At 33.2% G+C, this 18260-nt stretch overlaps 1 protein-coding gene across 1 annotated transcript; it reads left to right on the top strand.

Annotated features, from left to right (window-relative positions):
• Positions 1 to 1815: 1815 nt before the first annotated feature.
• LOC122294999 (protein N-lysine methyltransferase METTL21A) lies at positions 1816 to 8985 on the top strand. The gene is made up of 8 exons (XM_043104004.1): positions 1816 to 1966; positions 2069 to 2136; positions 5859 to 5978; positions 6620 to 6693; positions 6776 to 6833; positions 6902 to 7003; positions 7601 to 7712; positions 8709 to 8985. Exons 1-8 carry the CDS (start codon positions 1902 to 1904, stop codon positions 8827 to 8829), a joined length of 720 nt encoding a protein of 239 aa, XP_042959938.1. The 5' UTR covers positions 1816 to 1901; the 3' UTR covers positions 8830 to 8985.
• The last annotated feature ends 9275 nt before the right edge of the window (positions 8986 to 18260 follow it).

Raw genomic sequence — 18260 nt, forward strand, 5'->3', positions numbered from 1 at the left:
ATCCATGTAGCTAGTGGAGGCTTCCAAGCAGTGAGGCTTAATTCAGAGTTGTTTGACATATATGTTGTGGCACCTTGTATTTCTTCACTTGTAATGGCTAACAAAGCATAGTTAAAAAAAGCTTGTTTGTTTGTTTGTTTGTTTGTTTGTTTAAAAAAAGCATAGTTAGCTAGTTAGTAACCTGTCCAATTAGAACTAATTTTAAAAAATGTTTTATATTTGAGACATTTTTAAGAAGGATAAAGTCTTAGATTGACTGTTAAAAAAATGAAATTGAACCTCTTTATTTTTAATAGCATCTTTATTGGATTAGTCAAATGCCACTTGAGCTCTTAATTTAGCTAATGTCATCATAAATTGGACTACATTGCATTAGCCACGCCGAAGCTGTCTAGCCCATGAGCTATAGTACCCTCTGTGTACTATCTGATATGTTGACTGTATTAAATTTTTTAATATATAACCAATCGCATTAATGGAGTGTACAAAAAAGTACGTAAAAGTGATTGCACATAAAATTTTTATATAATTTTATATAATTGCATAGAATGTTGAATTGTGAAAATAAAAATGATTGTTGGGAGTTGTTGGAGATTATAAAAATATAAGTAAAAATGTATTTGAAAATAGATTAAAAAATAAAAATAAAAAAATATTTTATTATTATATAAAGTGAGATGACTAATTCAATATAGAGTTAAAATTTTATATTATTAGCCAAAAGTCAAAAAGTGATATATTAGTTAAACTTTGACTTTTGGAATTGCTAGTTAACGAGAATGCTCTAACAATGCTATATCATTAAAAAAAAAAAAAAATTGATTAGTTTGACTATACCTACATTAATATATATGTTAAAAAAATTAGAAATTCTTGTATGTCGCCAAAATAAAAATATAAAATATTTCATAATAAATATTTCAGTAACTCTTTATTTTATTATTTATTCTTCTCATTAGACGTGTTAAATAAATATAATAAAAATATTTGGAGTTAGTAGATATTGATATGGCTTATAAATAAGAATTTTTAAGATAATTTTTTTTTCAATTTTTTTTTTCATTTATATAAAAAAAGACACTATAAATATTTTGAGGAATTGTTTTTCATTCCTCCCAAATCTATTTTAGGGAAGTTCTTATACTTGAAAGTCAGTTTGCGCCACATTTATACTTTATTGATATTGCAAGACTTACTCTGTTTGAAATTTGGATTTAGTTTAGTCTAATTTTAAGTTGAGTCTAACATCTAAATATTCAACTGTCAAATTACTAAATTCATTTTCATTCAACACCTCTTTTACATATGGAACTTATAATTTTTTTTAACTCAACACCTATTCACATGTGGGACCCATAACATTTTTTTAATTTCTAATAAATATATTTAAATTCATCTTAATATTTAAATCTATCTAAATTCATTTTAGATGGGATTCACAAAACTCACCATCTCAATTTATTACTATTTATAAAGAACTTAGCTCAACATTCGATCGGGATCTTAATTTATAAAAAATTTTAATTTTAATTTTTAATTCTTCTAATAAATTAAATCTTTTTATATTAATTTAATGTTGTTAAAATTTTCAAGGCTAATGATATACTTATCATTCGTTTATCATTACTTTATTATTTATAATATATTTATTTTTTTATTATTTTTTTAAATAATTTTTTAACATCCTTAATTATTAAAAAAAATTAAAAAAATATAATTTTAGTAATAATAACTTGTTTAATTATTAAGTAAAAGAAAATTTTTTTATAAAATATTAAAAAAATAATAAAAAAATGGTAAAATAGTGATAAGGTAATCATTATTCGGCAAACAAACGCTTCTGAGTTCTGGCTTTTTCCAACACGGAGAGAACACAGAAGCAAGAAGAGTTCTCGTTGGACATGGAAGGAGAAGAAGACGAGGACGAGATAGTTTGCTTGGACCAATCTTTCTTCATCAATGACGAGTCTCTCTCTCTCTCTCTCTCTCTCTCTCTCTCTGTTCTAAATAATCTTTCTGTTCTTTACTGGCTATTAATTAGTAGTAAAATGATGTTAAAAATGTGCAGTTACCAGCTAACGAATTTTACATTTGGGTCTCAAGTTATTCAACTATTTTGCCTCCACTCTGCTTCTAGTAAGCTTCTTCTTCTAGTAATTAATTTACTTCCTCATTGTAGTTTTTTTAGGTTAGAAATATTTTTGTTTTTTGATTTGATTTGATTTTTTGTATTAAGGACGAATGGACTGAGCTTAAATATAAATGTAATAACTTCATCGTTTACGCTACAGTGGTCTCATTTTGCATAAGCTTTTTGCCTGTTGGCTGGATTCTATTCTTCTTCTTTTTTTAATTGTTTGTTTGAAGCATTTCTGGTGTTAATTTCTAATGATTCAACTGGAAGTTCTTTAGCATGTTGATGTAGAATAGACAGAAAAATGATTGCTACTCTGGAAACTAAACTGAATACTTCTAAAAGCATGGCGACGAAGTTGATTTGACTGGAAACATGGGAAACTGTCATAGATTTTGGGCAACAACACGAGTTTTCTTTTAGATCATGGTAGTAGTATCATAGTTCTCTTCTAATCAGATAAGTCCAAGTTTTTGAATGGGATTTTGTACCATCGAATATTGACCCAAAGGATATTAGTTGTTCCCATTCTAAGTGGGCACTGAGTTTTGAAACAGCCCCACTAAATGATGGCACACTCAAACTCTAGGTACTATCTAATGGTGGGTGTCTTTAAATCACCATTCCTAGGGTAAGCAAGTGAGAAAAAATAAGGGTCTACATTGGCACATAAAAATATTTATGCACATATAGTAAATTACTCGTGAAACAAAGATATTTTGGATTCCAGTTTACTCTTATGCTGCAGATCAGAGTTGCCACGTTATATTGCAATCGTGATTATAGCTGAAGTGACTGATCTTTCCAAAGAATTAGTTATCACTTGCATATTTATGTGACGTTTCACCAGCACTGTTAAAATGGGGGAAGCTGGAATTTTAATTAAATTAAATTAGACATGGAGAAGGCTTATGACCATGTTAGCTTGGATTTCCTTTTCTATTTGCTTAGGAGATATGGTTTTGGAGAAAAATGGTGTTTGTGGATTCAGCACTGTGTTTTGTCGTTGAGATTTTCAATTTTGTGAATGGTTCTCTGGTTGGATTCTTTAATAGCTCGTGTGGTTTGAGACAAGATGATCCCATTTCTCCCTTCCTTTTTGTTATGATTATGGATGATTTGAGTAGAATGATTGAGAAGGTGGTGGATGGTAACTTTTTGTCAGGTTTTCTGGTGAGTGATGAGTCCCGGAATTGTTTAAAAGTATCTCATTTATTATTTGCTGATGATACTTTGATATGTAGTGAACCTAATACTGATCATCTTCATGCTTTAAGGGCACTACTGCTGTGTTTTGAAGCTCTTGGGGTTAAAAGTTAATTTATCCAAATCTGAAAATTTTCCTGTGGGTTCCATTCAGAATATTTCAGACTGGCCAATATATTGGGTTGCAGAATTGCTTCGCTTCCTATGAGATATCTCGGTCTTCCATTGCGGGTTCACACAAATCAATTACTATTTGGGATGGGGTGATTGAGAAAATCTTCCTACTTATTTTCTTTCTCTTTTCGCATTGCCGGCAAGGGTAGAAAGAAGAATTGAGAGTTTGTATCGGAATTTTTTGTGGGGTGGTAAAGGAGAAGAAAAAAGGTTTCATTTGGTTAGCTGGAAAAAGGTTTGTCAACTGATTTATTGTGGTGGTTTGGGGATAAAAAAATTTGAGGTTGTTTAATAGAGCACTACTTGGAAAATGGCTTTGGAGATATTTGCAAGGGATCAAAATGCGGCTGTGGAACATTTTTCTCATGTATTGATACTAATATTCAAAGGAATGTTGACTTTCTTAGGGATGCCAATGACTGGGAAGTGGATGACATTACTGCTTTTTTGGGAAGACTTTATAGTTCAAAGGTGATGCCGGGAAGGGAGGATAGTATGTTGTGGGTTCCTGCAAGAATTTCCAAGTTCTCCATCTCTTCTTTTTACAGAATTTTAACCTGTCACAGGAGCTGAGTTTCCTTGGAAAAATATTTGGAGACTGAAGGTTCCTACCAAGGTGGCTTTTTTCAGTTGGGTGGTATCTCTTGGTAAAGTTTCGACAACTGATAATCCAAGGAGGAGAGGTATGTACATAGCTGATTGGTGTGTCATGTGCAAGAAGGATGGAGAATCTGTTAATTATCTTTTTCTTCACTGTGAAGTGGCCATGTCTTTGTGGAATGAGATTTTTAATTGGTCAGGTTTACTTTGGATGATGCCTAAGGATGTGGTGGATCTACTTGCAGGTTGGTATGGACTAAAGGGAAGAAAGAATGCTGTTGATATATGGGAGATGATTCCTTCTTGTCTGATGTGGTGTCTTTGGCTCAAAAGGAATAAGAGATACTTTGAAGATAAAGAACGTTTGATGGGAGAACTTTAAGGATTTTTTCTTTAGTACTTTGTGTCTGGGCTAAAACACTTGTAATGGATGATGTTGACTTCCTGAATTTGTATTAGCTTTTCTTTTGTTTTTAGAGAGATGTAGGTATTCCTTTGTATACGTTCTGTGTACTTGGGCTTTGCCTATTCTTGGGAATAAAGTTTATGATTAATTATCAAAAAAATATTTATGTGACGTTTCACCTTTATTTAGAATCTAATGAGAGGGGAGTTAAGGAATCTTGGATCTTGTGGAAGGCTTAGAGTATTACAGTAATGAAACGCTTTGGAACAGACCAACCGGTAATGGGAGAAAATCAGCCTTCCAATAACACAGACACGTAAGAAAATTAGAAAAATACATAATGTATAAACCCACACATGATTAAAACCCACGAATGAAAAGAGCACGGTCTCTTCCCTCCAACTTCTTCGAATCTTCAATAGCATCTCATTCTCCCAGCAAAACGCAAATCCAATCGCATGTCGTTAATCAATCCGAACAAGAAAACCCACTAACAAAACCCAAACCCAATTGCAACAACCCTTAAAGAAATAGGAAAAAAAATCACAACAAAGAATTTCTCCAAGGCCCTAATGCTCCAGATCTCACATTCACAACAACCCACCATTAAATCTCATTAACAAACCGATTTATGTGGTGATGAATGGTTGAAGGAAAACTCATTAACAAACCCACCATTAAATCCCTTTCTTAATCGGATAAACTGCAAGTTTCTATGGAGTGTGGTGTTGTGTTCATCAATTTATGTGATGACGAACGGTTGAAGGAAAACCGAAGGTGGAAGGTGAAAGGTGCCGGCGACTTAGTCGTAGTTGATGCTGATGAATGACTGGGAATCTGTAACTCAGAAAGAAAAAGCACTAGACATTGAAAAAAAAAATCAATCAACCAGAAAAAAATTAGAACGAAAGTTGATGAAGGAGGAACCTAGGGGATGCTTCAGTGGGCTACTGCAGGAAGAAGGGATTTCACGTGTGGACAGGTACATCGTATATGAAATGGAAGAGATACGTGGAAGTTTTTAGTTGGAGGGCTGTTATTTTAGAAGAAACAGACCGACCGGTGATAAGATATTCTCATTACAGTATTCCAAGCTTTTGTGTAGGCAGCGTAGTATCTTTGTCAAGCTTTTGTAGATGTAAACTCTCTTAAGTTTAAATTCAAATTTTCTTGCTTCCTCTAAGATGATTTAACGTTTTCTATCTGTCATTCTGATATGGTATTCTAAAGTTTAATTTTCTCTTCTTTGTTACTTATATACTCGTTTATATTCAACTGTAGTTTCTTCATTTCTTTCTTTCTTTTTTAAAGTTATGTTTCTAACTATTCTTGAAACAGCTGATTATGATTTGACGGGACAATTGGTTTGGCCTGGCGCCATGCTGTTGAATGATTGCCTTTCAAAGAATGCTGAGATGCTCCAAGGATGTTCTGTTATCGAATTAGGCTCTGGTGTTGGTAAGTGGCTATTTAAAAGAGTCTTCAGTGCTTTAATAGTGTTGCGTTTACTCTATTAGAAATGCTCCATGACATGGATCGAACCTTCATAAAAAAAACCAATTAGATGATATTTATTAAAGTTTGATTATGAGAGAGAAAAATGACCTGCTGCTTAGGGTTTTTGAGAGAGGTTTTGTTCATGAAAGTATTTAAACATTTTTTTTCCCTGTTATGCTTTGATTTTTTTGTAATTATCTTTATTAATGTCAAGAAAGGGCGTTACCCCAATACACAAAAACCATACAAGACACTTTGATTTTTGAAATGGTAAGATGTACATACATGAGATATCTATTAGGGCAGAGGAACTCACTTTGACTAAGCTTGAGATGAACGTACAATCATATGTCTTGTTTACATTAGGCAAGCATCAGGATTATCTGTTATTCATCCTCAAAAACACGTGATCCATAAAAATATTTGATTTTGTTATGACTAGTAGAAACCCTTGCATCCTTGTTGTTCTCAGCTTTCTAAGACATCGTGGGTGGCATACTTTCATAAGGAACTGTGATTAAAGAACACATTGGCCACAAAATTTTGTTTTGTTGTTGATCCAGACCTTGGAGCCATAATGGTTTCTGCTTGTTGAACTACAGGAATTACTGGAATACTTTGCAGCAGATTTTGCCATGATTTTGTCTTGACAGACCATAATGATGAAGTGCTCAAGGCAAGATGATGAAGTTAGATTTTAATGCTTTGACATTTGGTAGGTTATCTTCAATCTTGACTATTTATACTACCTGTTTCAGATACTGAAGAAAAATATAGAGCTGCATGCATCTCCTGAAAATCCAAATTGTTGTACTGGTGAGGAAAATAGACTCAAATTGGAAGATCTGTGTGAGTCGCTGATCTTTTTGATTTCATGTATGCAGGATTAGTAGCTGAGAAGCTAGAATGGGGAAATATTGATCAGATCAACCAAATTCTACAAAATCATTCGGGAGGGTTTGATTTAGTTCTTGGAGCTGACATATATATCCTTAAATGTTTCATTCTTCTATAATTTTTTTCAAGAACTACAATAAACTGGCTGCTTTCTTTGTTTTCCCCCTTTCTAATCGGGTGCTTTCTATCACATACACCCTGTGAACTTGGGTTGGCCCCTTTGCACTCTTACTGAAATTTGAATTACTTATAAAAGAAAAAAGAGCTTGCCCAGTGCTGTAATTCACATGAAATGGAAGTTAATCTCTGAACTTGGGTAGTCGGAACACCATGAAAGTTAATCCATATCCTCCTCAGATTCTACTATGTTAGTCATAGCACTTGCATGGGTTTATGTTTTTAGTTATTATTCTATCTTTCATTGCACGTGTCATTGCTGTTGCTTTTGCTTTTGCTTTTGCATTTTTTGGTGTCAAAACTGTTTACCTGACCTGTTGGTAATTTATTATTATAAGCTTTGGATTTGAACTTAACATCTCTTGACCATATGTTATATAATCGTAACTTACTTATCTATTTTAAGTAGGACCATGATTTGAAAATATTAGGTTATTAATAGAAAAGGGAAAGTGTAGGAAATTTCTTTGTGAAAAAAGGGAAGGAAAATAATCCTTGACAGTGTATAAGCTTCCAACAATCCAGCATTCCTTTGCTTTATGACACCGTGAAACATCTCCTTCAAATAAGAGGGAAAGGACGGTGCAAATTCATACTTGCCTATGTATCCCGAACTAAGATGTAAGTAACTCACAATTGCTTCATCTGGTGAATTTTATTGACAGCCAATAATATTTTACTTCAATGTCACTGATATGCTTGATTATAAACCCCCTTGCACTATGTAAACTCTTTGTTTACATCCACATCCACTGAGCTGATGGAAATTTTTGTTGGAAAATTCTGAGAATATCCAGGTGTAACTTGTGGAAAATGATGGACATACAACCTATTTTACAACCTTTTATAAACTATGTTTTAAAGAAGGGCCATTTTTGTAAAATAACTTATAAAGGTAACATCACTTTACATAAATACTCTTTTTTAAAACATGGTGGTATAAAGGGTTGTAAAAATGGTTAATTCAAGGCCTAAAGCATACTTAGGTCTGATGTAGGATCGAGAGTAATTTAATTGAAATGCCCAAGGAAAATTATTAGGCTGCTGTTTTAAATGTTTCCAAACTTTTTTTTTGAAAAGATCAGGGGAAGTATGAAGATCTGACCCATTAGGTATCCCATCTTCATCTTGTGTTATGAGTTGGGTGGAAAAATAATTTGGTAGAACTTCTGGAATCTGCATATCAGAATGATTTGCATTACACTCCCTTTCTTAGCTGCTTTCTTTGATTATTCATGCCCCTAGGAGGATTTAGATCCAACCCCAGGACCCCTATTGTAAATTCCTTTCCGTGAATATCTTTGCTGTTCAATGGTTGCAAATTTGTTGCAACTTTTAACCTTCCATGAATTTTGATACGATAATTGAAGTATATGTTCAGTCCTAATGAATATAGACCATCAAATCATTGCTGCTATATAACGTTCACTATCTTATCATTATATTTAATCTTTTGCCAGCTTTTTATCAATTCGTAGCTGACTTGTTATCTGGATCAAAGACTCAAAGTAGTACTAGGGTGCATTTCTTCGTAATCTTGATTGTTAAGACATAAATGTTGCAGAAGCTTTTTCTAAAACTTGCCTTTTTCTTATGCCCTGATCGCTCTTTCTGCAGCATGGATTCATTGGTCATTAATGAAGCTATTCAGCATGGACTGAAAATAACTGAAGTAGCTGGGACACGATGTGTGGTTGGGAATCTTAATGGAACCATCTTTGAGATCACCCTTCAATAGAAACACGAGATATTTGGAGCAAATACTTCCTCATTATGAAATCAGCTTGTAAGACCATATGGTTGGGAAGTGGTGCCTGCAAAAGTTGACCTTGTCTGTCATTTGACCAAAATTAAAGTGCTTCAATTTAATGGTATTTGGATGATTGAATCTCAAGTCCAGTACATATTTTCGTTTTCACTTTCAATTCTAATCATATTCATGGAAGCCAACACAATTTGCTTATCAAATCAGTTTCTTTTATTCAATGCTGTTCTGCTAAATGCTAGGGTAGGTGCCGAGCAGATATAAATCAGACGGCAGTTATAACTTCATACGGGTCCTTCACTCTTCTCAGCTCACCAAGAACCAAGTATTCAATCCATGCGCACAGCTAATCCAAACTTAGAGAGGACGGTTTGGACTGAGTGGAGATGAAAATTAAATAAAATATTATTTTTTGATATTATTTTTGTTTTGAGATTTGAAAAAATTAAATTTTTTATTGTATTTTTTTTTTTTGAAAAATTAGAAAAACTTTAATAATTAGATCAGATGTAATAAGTTGAAATAATTTTAATATTCAAACCTCCCCAGCAAAGTTACCCCAGGGATAATAGCAAGGCTTAGCTCCATGACATGGGCCCTTTGCCCTAAGCACCCAGGGCTGCGGTATGTTCGGTCCAACTTGACCTCTCTGCTTCTTTTTTTCTTTAAAATCCCAACTAATTCCAAGGGCTCAGAAGTTCTTGACAAAGAGTTTCTCGAAGTGTAATTTAGATAATTCAAAATGAAGTTTCATCAGCCTAATGACTCAAACAATGAATGTAGAGTTTCAAATCCAAGACATTTGGTTTATATAACTCACTTTAGGACCACTCCGCCACCTCTACTTTCTCACATACCGTCCTCTCTCTACAGAGACCATTTTCTTGTATCTATAGAAGAAAATATGGGACTGAACCAAGTAGATCTCTTTGTAAATATTCCAAAGTTCCAGAAACACTATTTTGGAGAGATATGTTGAACACTCAAATCTATGATCAATGTGAACTCCTAACGAATGAAAAGCATTTAAGGTGCAGAAATGTTGAGGGAGAAGCTAGACAAATGCACACCACCTCAAAAGCAAAACATATACAAGCTACCTCTTTTCTCACACTACATGATATTTCAAGGAAAGAGAACAAATTCAAACAAGGGTCTGAGATCAACTAGAAGTCTAGAACAGTAATTCTAACTCCAGAAAACAGGGGTCTGCGGTGTTAAAACATCTACCACCTGCAATTGGCTGCATCCAATTTTTTCAATTTGCTGCTGTAAGAAGAACCCAATAGGAGAAATATCACGTCTCTTCTTGTTGCTGCTCTAACCCACCTTGCTTGGCGATAGCGGCTTACAGTCAGCTTCAAGAAGTATGAACCACCACCTTTGTCAGCAAGTTCTAGTGGCTTGAGGGACTTGACTAATGAACTAGTTGCTTCCGCTTTCAAGGTTTTTTTTCCCCTTGTATCCAAAACTTTTTAAAGCCTCTTTCACAAGCACTAGCATCCTGAGTTCTCATTTCATGGCCACTTCAGTGTATTCAATCTGTTCCTGATTCACTTTTCTAAGCTTGATAGTCCTGCAACACTATCTTTCTACTTTGATCGTTCTTCTCTTTCATGAGGTTTATAGTTGCAATCTTCTTGCTTCTTTTAGTTCACTACAGGAACTCAGATCTTAAAAAAAAACAACTGTTCCTATAATAGAAAAAACACTTCTAACTTTGACGGGAAAAAAAAGAGTATAACTCAACTGCTAAAATTGATGAAAAACAGGTGTTGTGCACAAACTTGATGGTCGGATCTTAATGGAGGGTACAAAGTGCTTTTGGTAGTTTTGAGACTACAATGATAGTTTAGGGTGAAAGGTGAAAACTGATAGTTTAAAGATCCTAGGTTTATTTATCCACAAAAATCTCACACTTAGGTAGGGTGAGGAGCACAAAACAGCCAACTAACCACACGCCATCCATGAGCACTTCCTCTGAAAAGTTGACTAGTGGTTTTCTATTCTTTTCTATAAAAGGGCTGTGTTCTTGTTGAATCCAAGGTTTCAAATTTTATGTAATTATAAATCTACACATGGATTTTGATGATAACAAATGAATTCAAAGAATAAAGGAGTTTCAAGCTCAAGTTGTTCACACAATGGAATCAAGCACATCAAAGAACTAAGTATGAGCAAGAAGGAAACAAGTTCACATTAAAGTCATAGAGTAATGTTGTAAATCTCTTAAAATTCGAAATTAGGATTAATGCTCAAAAATCAAAATTAATATTTTATCATAAAGCATTAAAATACATTTTTCACATGTGCATGAATATTTTTGAAAATTAAATTTGAAAATTTTGAAAGATGATTGATTGTCATCTGTTGCATGTGTATGTCTTGATTAAAGGGTTGAACTTTGAAAATATTAAAGATGATTGATTGTCATCTTTCACATGTGCATGTTTTATTTGAATATTTTCAAAAGTGATTGATGCTTTTTTAGACTTATACAAAAGGTAGATGATTTTGTTTGAAAAATTTGAAAAGTAAAGTGTGCTCATTTTGTCATATGCAAAAAGTAAAAGATTAGGTTTGAATTTTTTGAAAAGGAAAGTGTACTCATTTTGTCATATGCCAAAAGTAAAAGATTAGGTTTGATTTTTTGAAAAAGTGAATGATGTTGTCTTTGACAATTGAAAAAGAAGAACCTTTTATTTGAATTTTTTGAAAAAGTGAATGATGTTGTCTTTGACATGCGAATCTTTTTAAATTTGAATATGAAGTCTCATATGCCTATAAATAGATCATTTGAGAGTTTCACATTTACAACACCAAGAGCATATAAGATTCATTTAAAACTTTCATTCTCTCTTCTCTAAGCATTGAGCCTTAATCCTTGTTCATTTTAAGAGATATAGTTTATGCTGTATTGTTCTTATTTCACTCATTGAGGAGTGTTTTCTGATAACCTACCCACTATCAGCTCTTGTATCAGTAAAAGGGTGTGTATAGCCCTTGTGTGTGTAGAAAGTGTTCTACACAGGGAATAGTTAAATCACCACGTGTAAGGTGATTGCAAGTGTAGAGGGTGTTCTACACAGATCCTTTGTAGCGGTGTTGTTCAAAGGTGTAATAGGTTTCTGTCTCCACCTGAAGGAGGTTGAATAGTGAATTTGAGGATCCTCAAGGGATAGCTTGAGGCGAGGATGTAGGCAGTGGGGCCGAACCTCGTTAACATACTGAGTTTGCTTTTCTCTTACCCTTACTCTTTATATTTATTACTGTTTCGTATTTTGTTTATATTTTATATTGTATATTTGATTTATAATTGTTATTTTTTTTTAAATAAACTCAATTCACCCCCCTCTTGTGTTAGTCATCTGGGCAACAATTGGTATCAGAGCTAGTTAACCTGTACTGTTCATACAGGCAGATCACTCATGGGAACTCTCTCTTGTGACTATGTCACCGAAGTAAGACTCTCCGACCATGAGTGACGGTGCACCGGTAGAGACGGTGGCCGGTTAGTCTGGTAGGTACAATTGTTAGATGACATAGGTGCGGCCTATGATCAGTAACAATTGGTATCAGAGCTAAGAGCTCTATTATAAGATTAACTATCTTTTGAGTTAAGATCTTATGGCTAACATTGCAGCTTCATTTGGTGAAAGTCAATCTAGCAGTCGGCCTCCACTCTTTTGTGGAGATAATTACTCATTCTGGAAAGTTAGAATGAGAATATTTCTTCAGGCTCAAGGTAGAGAAATCTGGAAATGTATTGTAAATGGACCTTATATTCCAACAAAAGTGGTTGATGGAGTAGAGGTCAAAAAGGAAGAAGAAGAGTTTGATCGTGAAGACGATAGACTTTATACTTTAAATTTAACTGATATGAATTTATTATATAATGCTCTTAATGGAAATGAGTTTAATAGAATAATGAATTGCGCTACGGCAAAGGAAATTTGGGATAACTTGGAAGTAACTTATGAAGGAATTTCGCAAGTCAAGGAATCAAAAATTTATATTCTTACTCATGAATATGAAATGTTTAAGATGAATGATGATGAATCTATTTCTAGTATGCATACTCATTTTACTAACATCATAAACAGTTTGACAGATCTTGACAAAGTTTATTCTAAGGTGGAGATAGTAAGAAAAATTCTCAACTCTTTACCAAAACGTTGGGAATCAAAAGTTATAGCAATTCTTGAAGCTAGAGACCTCAAGAAACTCGAAGTCAATGAACTCATCGGGTCACTTATCACCCATGAGTACACATTGAAAAGAGGAGAAGAAGAAGAAAAGCCAAAGAAGAGCTTAACACTTAAAGCTGTTCCTCATGAAAGTGAAAGTGATGAAGATGAGGAAAATGAAGATAAGGATGAAGAAGTTGCGGTGATAACAAGAAGAATTCAGAGGTTCTTAAAGAAAAATAAAACTCATCCGAGGAAATCCTTCAAAAAGTTTTCCAAGAAAGATTCAGGTAAAAATGACACTTTAATTTGTTATAAATGCAATAAGCCTGGTCATATCAAGCCAGATTGTCCTCTGCTAAAAAAAGATCGAAACAAGGGCAAGAAAGCAATGAAATCTATATGGGATGATGATTCAAATAGTTCAGATAGTGAAGCAAGCAATGAAGAATCAGCAAATCTTTGTCTTATGGTTAAAGATGACATTGAGGTAACAAATCTTGATAATATTGAAGATCCTTCATATGAAGAATTGCAAAATGTTTTAGAAGAGGTTTATGAGGAATTTGAAAAATTGGGTATCAAATATACTGCTTTGAAAAAGAAAAATTCTTCTTTAACAAATGAAATTGATATTTTAAGAAAAGAAAGTATCATTTTAAAAGATGAAAATCTTGAATTGAATAAGAAGAAAATCGATTTAGAAAATATTGTTAAAAACTTTACGAATGGAAAAATAAATTTTGAAAAACTTCTTAGTAGTCAAAAATGTGTTTTTGATAAAACAGGTTTAGGATATATGCCAAAACAAAAATACAAAACTTATAAAAAAATTTTTGATAATCCTTCTACATCAAAAATCAATAATCAAAATTCTTTTCATAAAAATAATTTTGTCAAAAAAAATTATTATTATAATCATTCAAGTTATTCATATATGTCACATGCTATTTACAATTTCTATAATAGAAATGGTCATAATTATCATATTTGTCCTATTAGAAGAAATCATACAATGACTATTAGGGCCATATGGGTACCTAAAAATCTTATTTCTTCTAATACTAATAAATAAAGGACCCAAAGAACTTGGGTACCAAGAAAAATCATTTTAATTGTTTTTATAGGTATGCATGAAGTCATTCACATGCAAAAACAAGTGGTTTTTAGATAGTGGATGTTCAAGACACATGACGGGAGACAAGACTAAGTTCTTTGATCTTAGATCTAAAGAAGAGGGACACGTGACATTTGGAGACAACTCGAAAGGGAAGATCGTGGGAATAGGTAAAATTGGTAATGAATCTTCTCTCATAATTGAAGATGTTCTACTTGTTGAAGGTCTAAAACATAATTTTTTGAGCATAAGTCAATTATGTGATAAAGGATTTACAGTTACTTTCAAAATGGATAAATGCATTATTTTGAATGATCATGATTGTAATATTTGTTTTATTGCTTTTAGAAGTAACAATGTTTATACAATCGATTTTGAAGAAATTACCCCACAAGATGCAATTTGTTTTTGAGCTCAAAATGAAACTAGTTGGTTATGGCATAGAAGACTAGGTCATGCCAACATGGAACTTATTTCCAAATTTTCAAAACATGATCTTGTGAGAGGTTTACCAAAAACATATTTTCTTAAAGATAAAATTTGTGATGAATGCCAATTTGGTAAACAAACTAAAACTTCTTTTAAAACTAAGAAATATATTTCCACTACTAGATCATTGCAACTGATACACATGGATCTTTTTGGACTAAATAGAGTTGCAAGTTTAGGAGGAAAATATTATGCATTTGTTATTATTGATGATTTCTCTATATATACTTGGGTCATCTTTCTTGCTCATAAAGATGAGGCACATAATGCTTTTACCAAGTTATGCAAGAGAATTCAAAATGAAAAGGGCTATACTATTTCAAGTATCCGAAGTGATAGGGGAAAAGAGTTTGTTAATAAAAATATTGAAACATTTTGTGATGAAAATGGTTTTGTGCATAATTTTTCTGCTCCTCGAACTCCTCAACAAAATGGGGTAGTAGAGAGGAAAAATAGATCTCTTCAAGAGATGGCAAGAACAATGCTCAATGAGAACAACTTGCCTAATTATTTTTGGGCCGAAGCGGTAAGTATTGCATGTTATGTTATAAATAGAGTTATGCTAAGGTCTAAATTAGATAAAACTCCCTATGAGCTTTGGAATGAGAAAAAGCCCAACATTGGTTACTTTCATGTATTTGGATGCAAATGTTTTATTTTGAATGACAGGGATAATTTAGGCAAGTTTGATGCAAAATCTGATGAAGGTATCTTTTTCGGGTATTCTACTAATAGTAAAGCTTATAGAGTATTCAATAAAAAGATTTTGACTGTACAAGAATCTATGCATATAGTATTTGATGAATCTAATTATCCACTCGCCAAGAAATCTATTGATGAAGAAACAGGGGGTATAAATAACACAGAAAGTCTCAATCTCAACAAAGAGAAAACAATAGAGGAAGTTCAACACGGAGCCATCAGGAAAGATCATCAAAATTTAATACAAGATGCAACCAAACAGTGGAAATTTGTGAAAGATCATCCAGTGGAACAAATTTTGGGAGAACCTTCACGAGGTGTAAGTACTCGATTATCTCTTAGAAATATTTGCAATCATACTGCTTTTCTATCTCAAATTGAACCCAAAAATATTGATGACGCACTTCTTGATGAATTTTGGATTCTAGCTATGCAAGAAGAATTGAATCAATTTGAAAGAAATGATGTTTGGACACTTGTTCCTAAACCCAAAAATCATACTATTATTGGAACAAAATGGGTTTTTAGAAACAAGAAAGATGAGTCCGGAGTCATTATTAGAAATAAGGCTCGACTTGTAGCCCAAGGTTTTAATCAAGAAGAAGTAATCGATTATGATGAGACATATGCACCAGTCACAAGATTAGAAGCTATTCGAATGCTACTTGCATATGCTTGTTATAAAAATTTCAAACTTTTTCAAATGGATGTTAAAAGTGCTTTCTTAAATGGTTTTATAAATGAAGAGGTATATGTTGAGCAACCTCCAAGTTTTGAAAATCATATTTCCCCAAATCATGTTTTCAAGCTCACAAAAGCACTATATGGACTTAAACAAGCTCCTAGAGCTTGGTACGAGAGACTCAGTGGTTTTTTGATTGAAAAAGGTTTTTCAAGAGGAAAAATCGACACGACTCTTTTTATTAAATATGAAAATGATGATATTCTTTTGATTCAGATTTATGTTAATGATATAATATTCGGTGCTACTAATGAAAATATGTGTTAAGTTTTTTCTAAGACTATGCAGGAAGAATTTGAGATGAGCATGATGGGAGAACTTACATTCTTTCTCGGATTGCAAATTAAGCAAGCAAAAAGTGGGACATTCATCAATCAATCAAAATATATTAAGGAATTACTGAAGAAGTTTGGGATGGAAAATGTTAAGAAAATTGGAACACCAATGAGCCCATCAACTAAACTTGATAAAGATGAATCTGGTAAGCCAGTTGACTCTAAGATATATCGATGTATGATTGGTAGCTTATTATATTTAACAGCCAGTAGACCAGATATTATGTTTAGTGTGTGTTTATGTGCACGCTTTCAATCATCTCCAAAAGAATCACATTTAATTGCAGTTAAGCGCATTCTTAGATATCTTAGCGGTACAATTAACCTAGGGTTATGGTACTCTAAGCACACATCTTTCGATCTAATCAGCTACGCAGATGCAGATTATGCTGGCTGTAAAATAGATCGAAAAAGCACTAGTGGAGCATGTCATTTCTTAGGTCATGCACTAGTTTCCTGATTTAGTAAAAAATAAAATTCTGTTGCTCTATCTACTGCTAAGACAGAATATGTTGCTGCGGGTAGTTGTTGTGCTCAAGTTCTCTATATGAAGCAACAACTTGAAGATTTTAAACTCATGTATAATCACATTCCAATCAAATGTGATAATACAAGTGCTATAAATCTTTCAAAGAATCCAATACAACATTTTAGAACTAAGCATATTGAAATAAGATACCATTTTCTTCGAGATCATGTGCAGAAAGGCGATATAGTACTAGAGTTCACAAATACACACGATCAGTTAGCAAATATTTTCACAAACCCTTTATCAGAAGATAGATTATGTATGATCAGAAAAGAAATAGGTATGATGCATGTTATGAATATCTCTTAAAAGATAGACCAGATTCAATAAAAATAGAGATAGATTTTTTAAATACTTTTACATAAACTTGAGATTCTTAGCCTCATGTTTGAGACGCTCATTCTCTTCATACAATATCATGTCATTCTTATCCATGGGAACCGGCAAGCGGAATGAAGAACCTAATAAAGATTTCAACTGTTTATTCTTTTGCCGAATGATTCCTTCCCTTGTATGAGACTCTTGAACAATTTGTTGAAGTACAACAATTTGTTCTTTGAGCTTTTCAACTTCATGATTTTTGGCTTGTAGCCGCTGAGAAAAAGCAACAATAGAGGAAGAGTAGCGAGTCCCAAGACTCACAAGTCATAAATAGTATCAGAATCTGACTTATTAGTCAGATTATTATTTTCTTGCTGCAACATGGCACCAATGGCAGCTGCAGAAAGGACAGGAGGTTGAGATGCAGAATGCCTCATGGATGGATCTAGAGAAATGTTAGAAGAATGAGCCATTGAGAAAAGAATAGAAGACTTAAAACGAGAATGTTGAAGGAATGCAGATGAGTTATAGAGATAGATAAAAACTTGATGCGGATTGGATGAACTTCAGGACTGATTTTATAGAGATAGCATAAAGAATAAGACAAACTATTGTCTCTTCAAATCTTATTTAGTCAAAAGAAATACAAGATATGCTGGACACACATTGTCAAAAGTTTTCTTACTAAGCCAACGAGATTAACAGTAGATTGTCCCTATTTTTCTAGTAAACGATGAACCTCTGCTGTTATCTACCGATGTTGACCTTGTATCTGAACCCTTTCTCGTTCCAGCTCCTCTATTCGTGGTTGCAGATCATGAGCATACCAATCTGCAAATTTTTTCAACTTTTGATTTTCTTGCTTTAGCCTTTTATTCTCACTATCCTTATTAGCAAGCTTCTGTCGTAACTCAAATATTTGCATGTTAAGATGATCAATCTCACTCACCCTCGCCATTAACCTCCAAGATATGATCGTAAT

Source organism: Carya illinoinensis, chromosome 14 (genome assembly GCF_018687715.1).
Source record: "Carya illinoinensis cultivar Pawnee chromosome 14, C.illinoinensisPawnee_v1, whole genome shotgun sequence".
In the NCBI taxonomy this organism is placed as follows: Eukaryota; Viridiplantae; Streptophyta; class Magnoliopsida; order Fagales; family Juglandaceae; genus Carya; species Carya illinoinensis.

Excerpts from the sequence above, each read along its gene's own strand:
- LOC122294999 (XM_043104004.1), top strand. The coding sequence starts at position 1,902 with ATGGAAGGAGAAGAAGACGAGGACGAGATAGTTTGCTTGGACCAATCT. Across the intron at positions 6,834-6,901 it reads AAATCCAAATTGTTGTACTG|GATTAGTAGCTGAGAAGCTA; the intron begins GTGAGGAAAATA and ends TCATGTATGCAG. Across the intron at positions 7,004-7,600 it reads AGTTCTTGGAGCTGACATAT|GCTTCCAACAATCCAGCATT; the intron begins ATATCCTTAAAT and ends GACAGTGTATAA.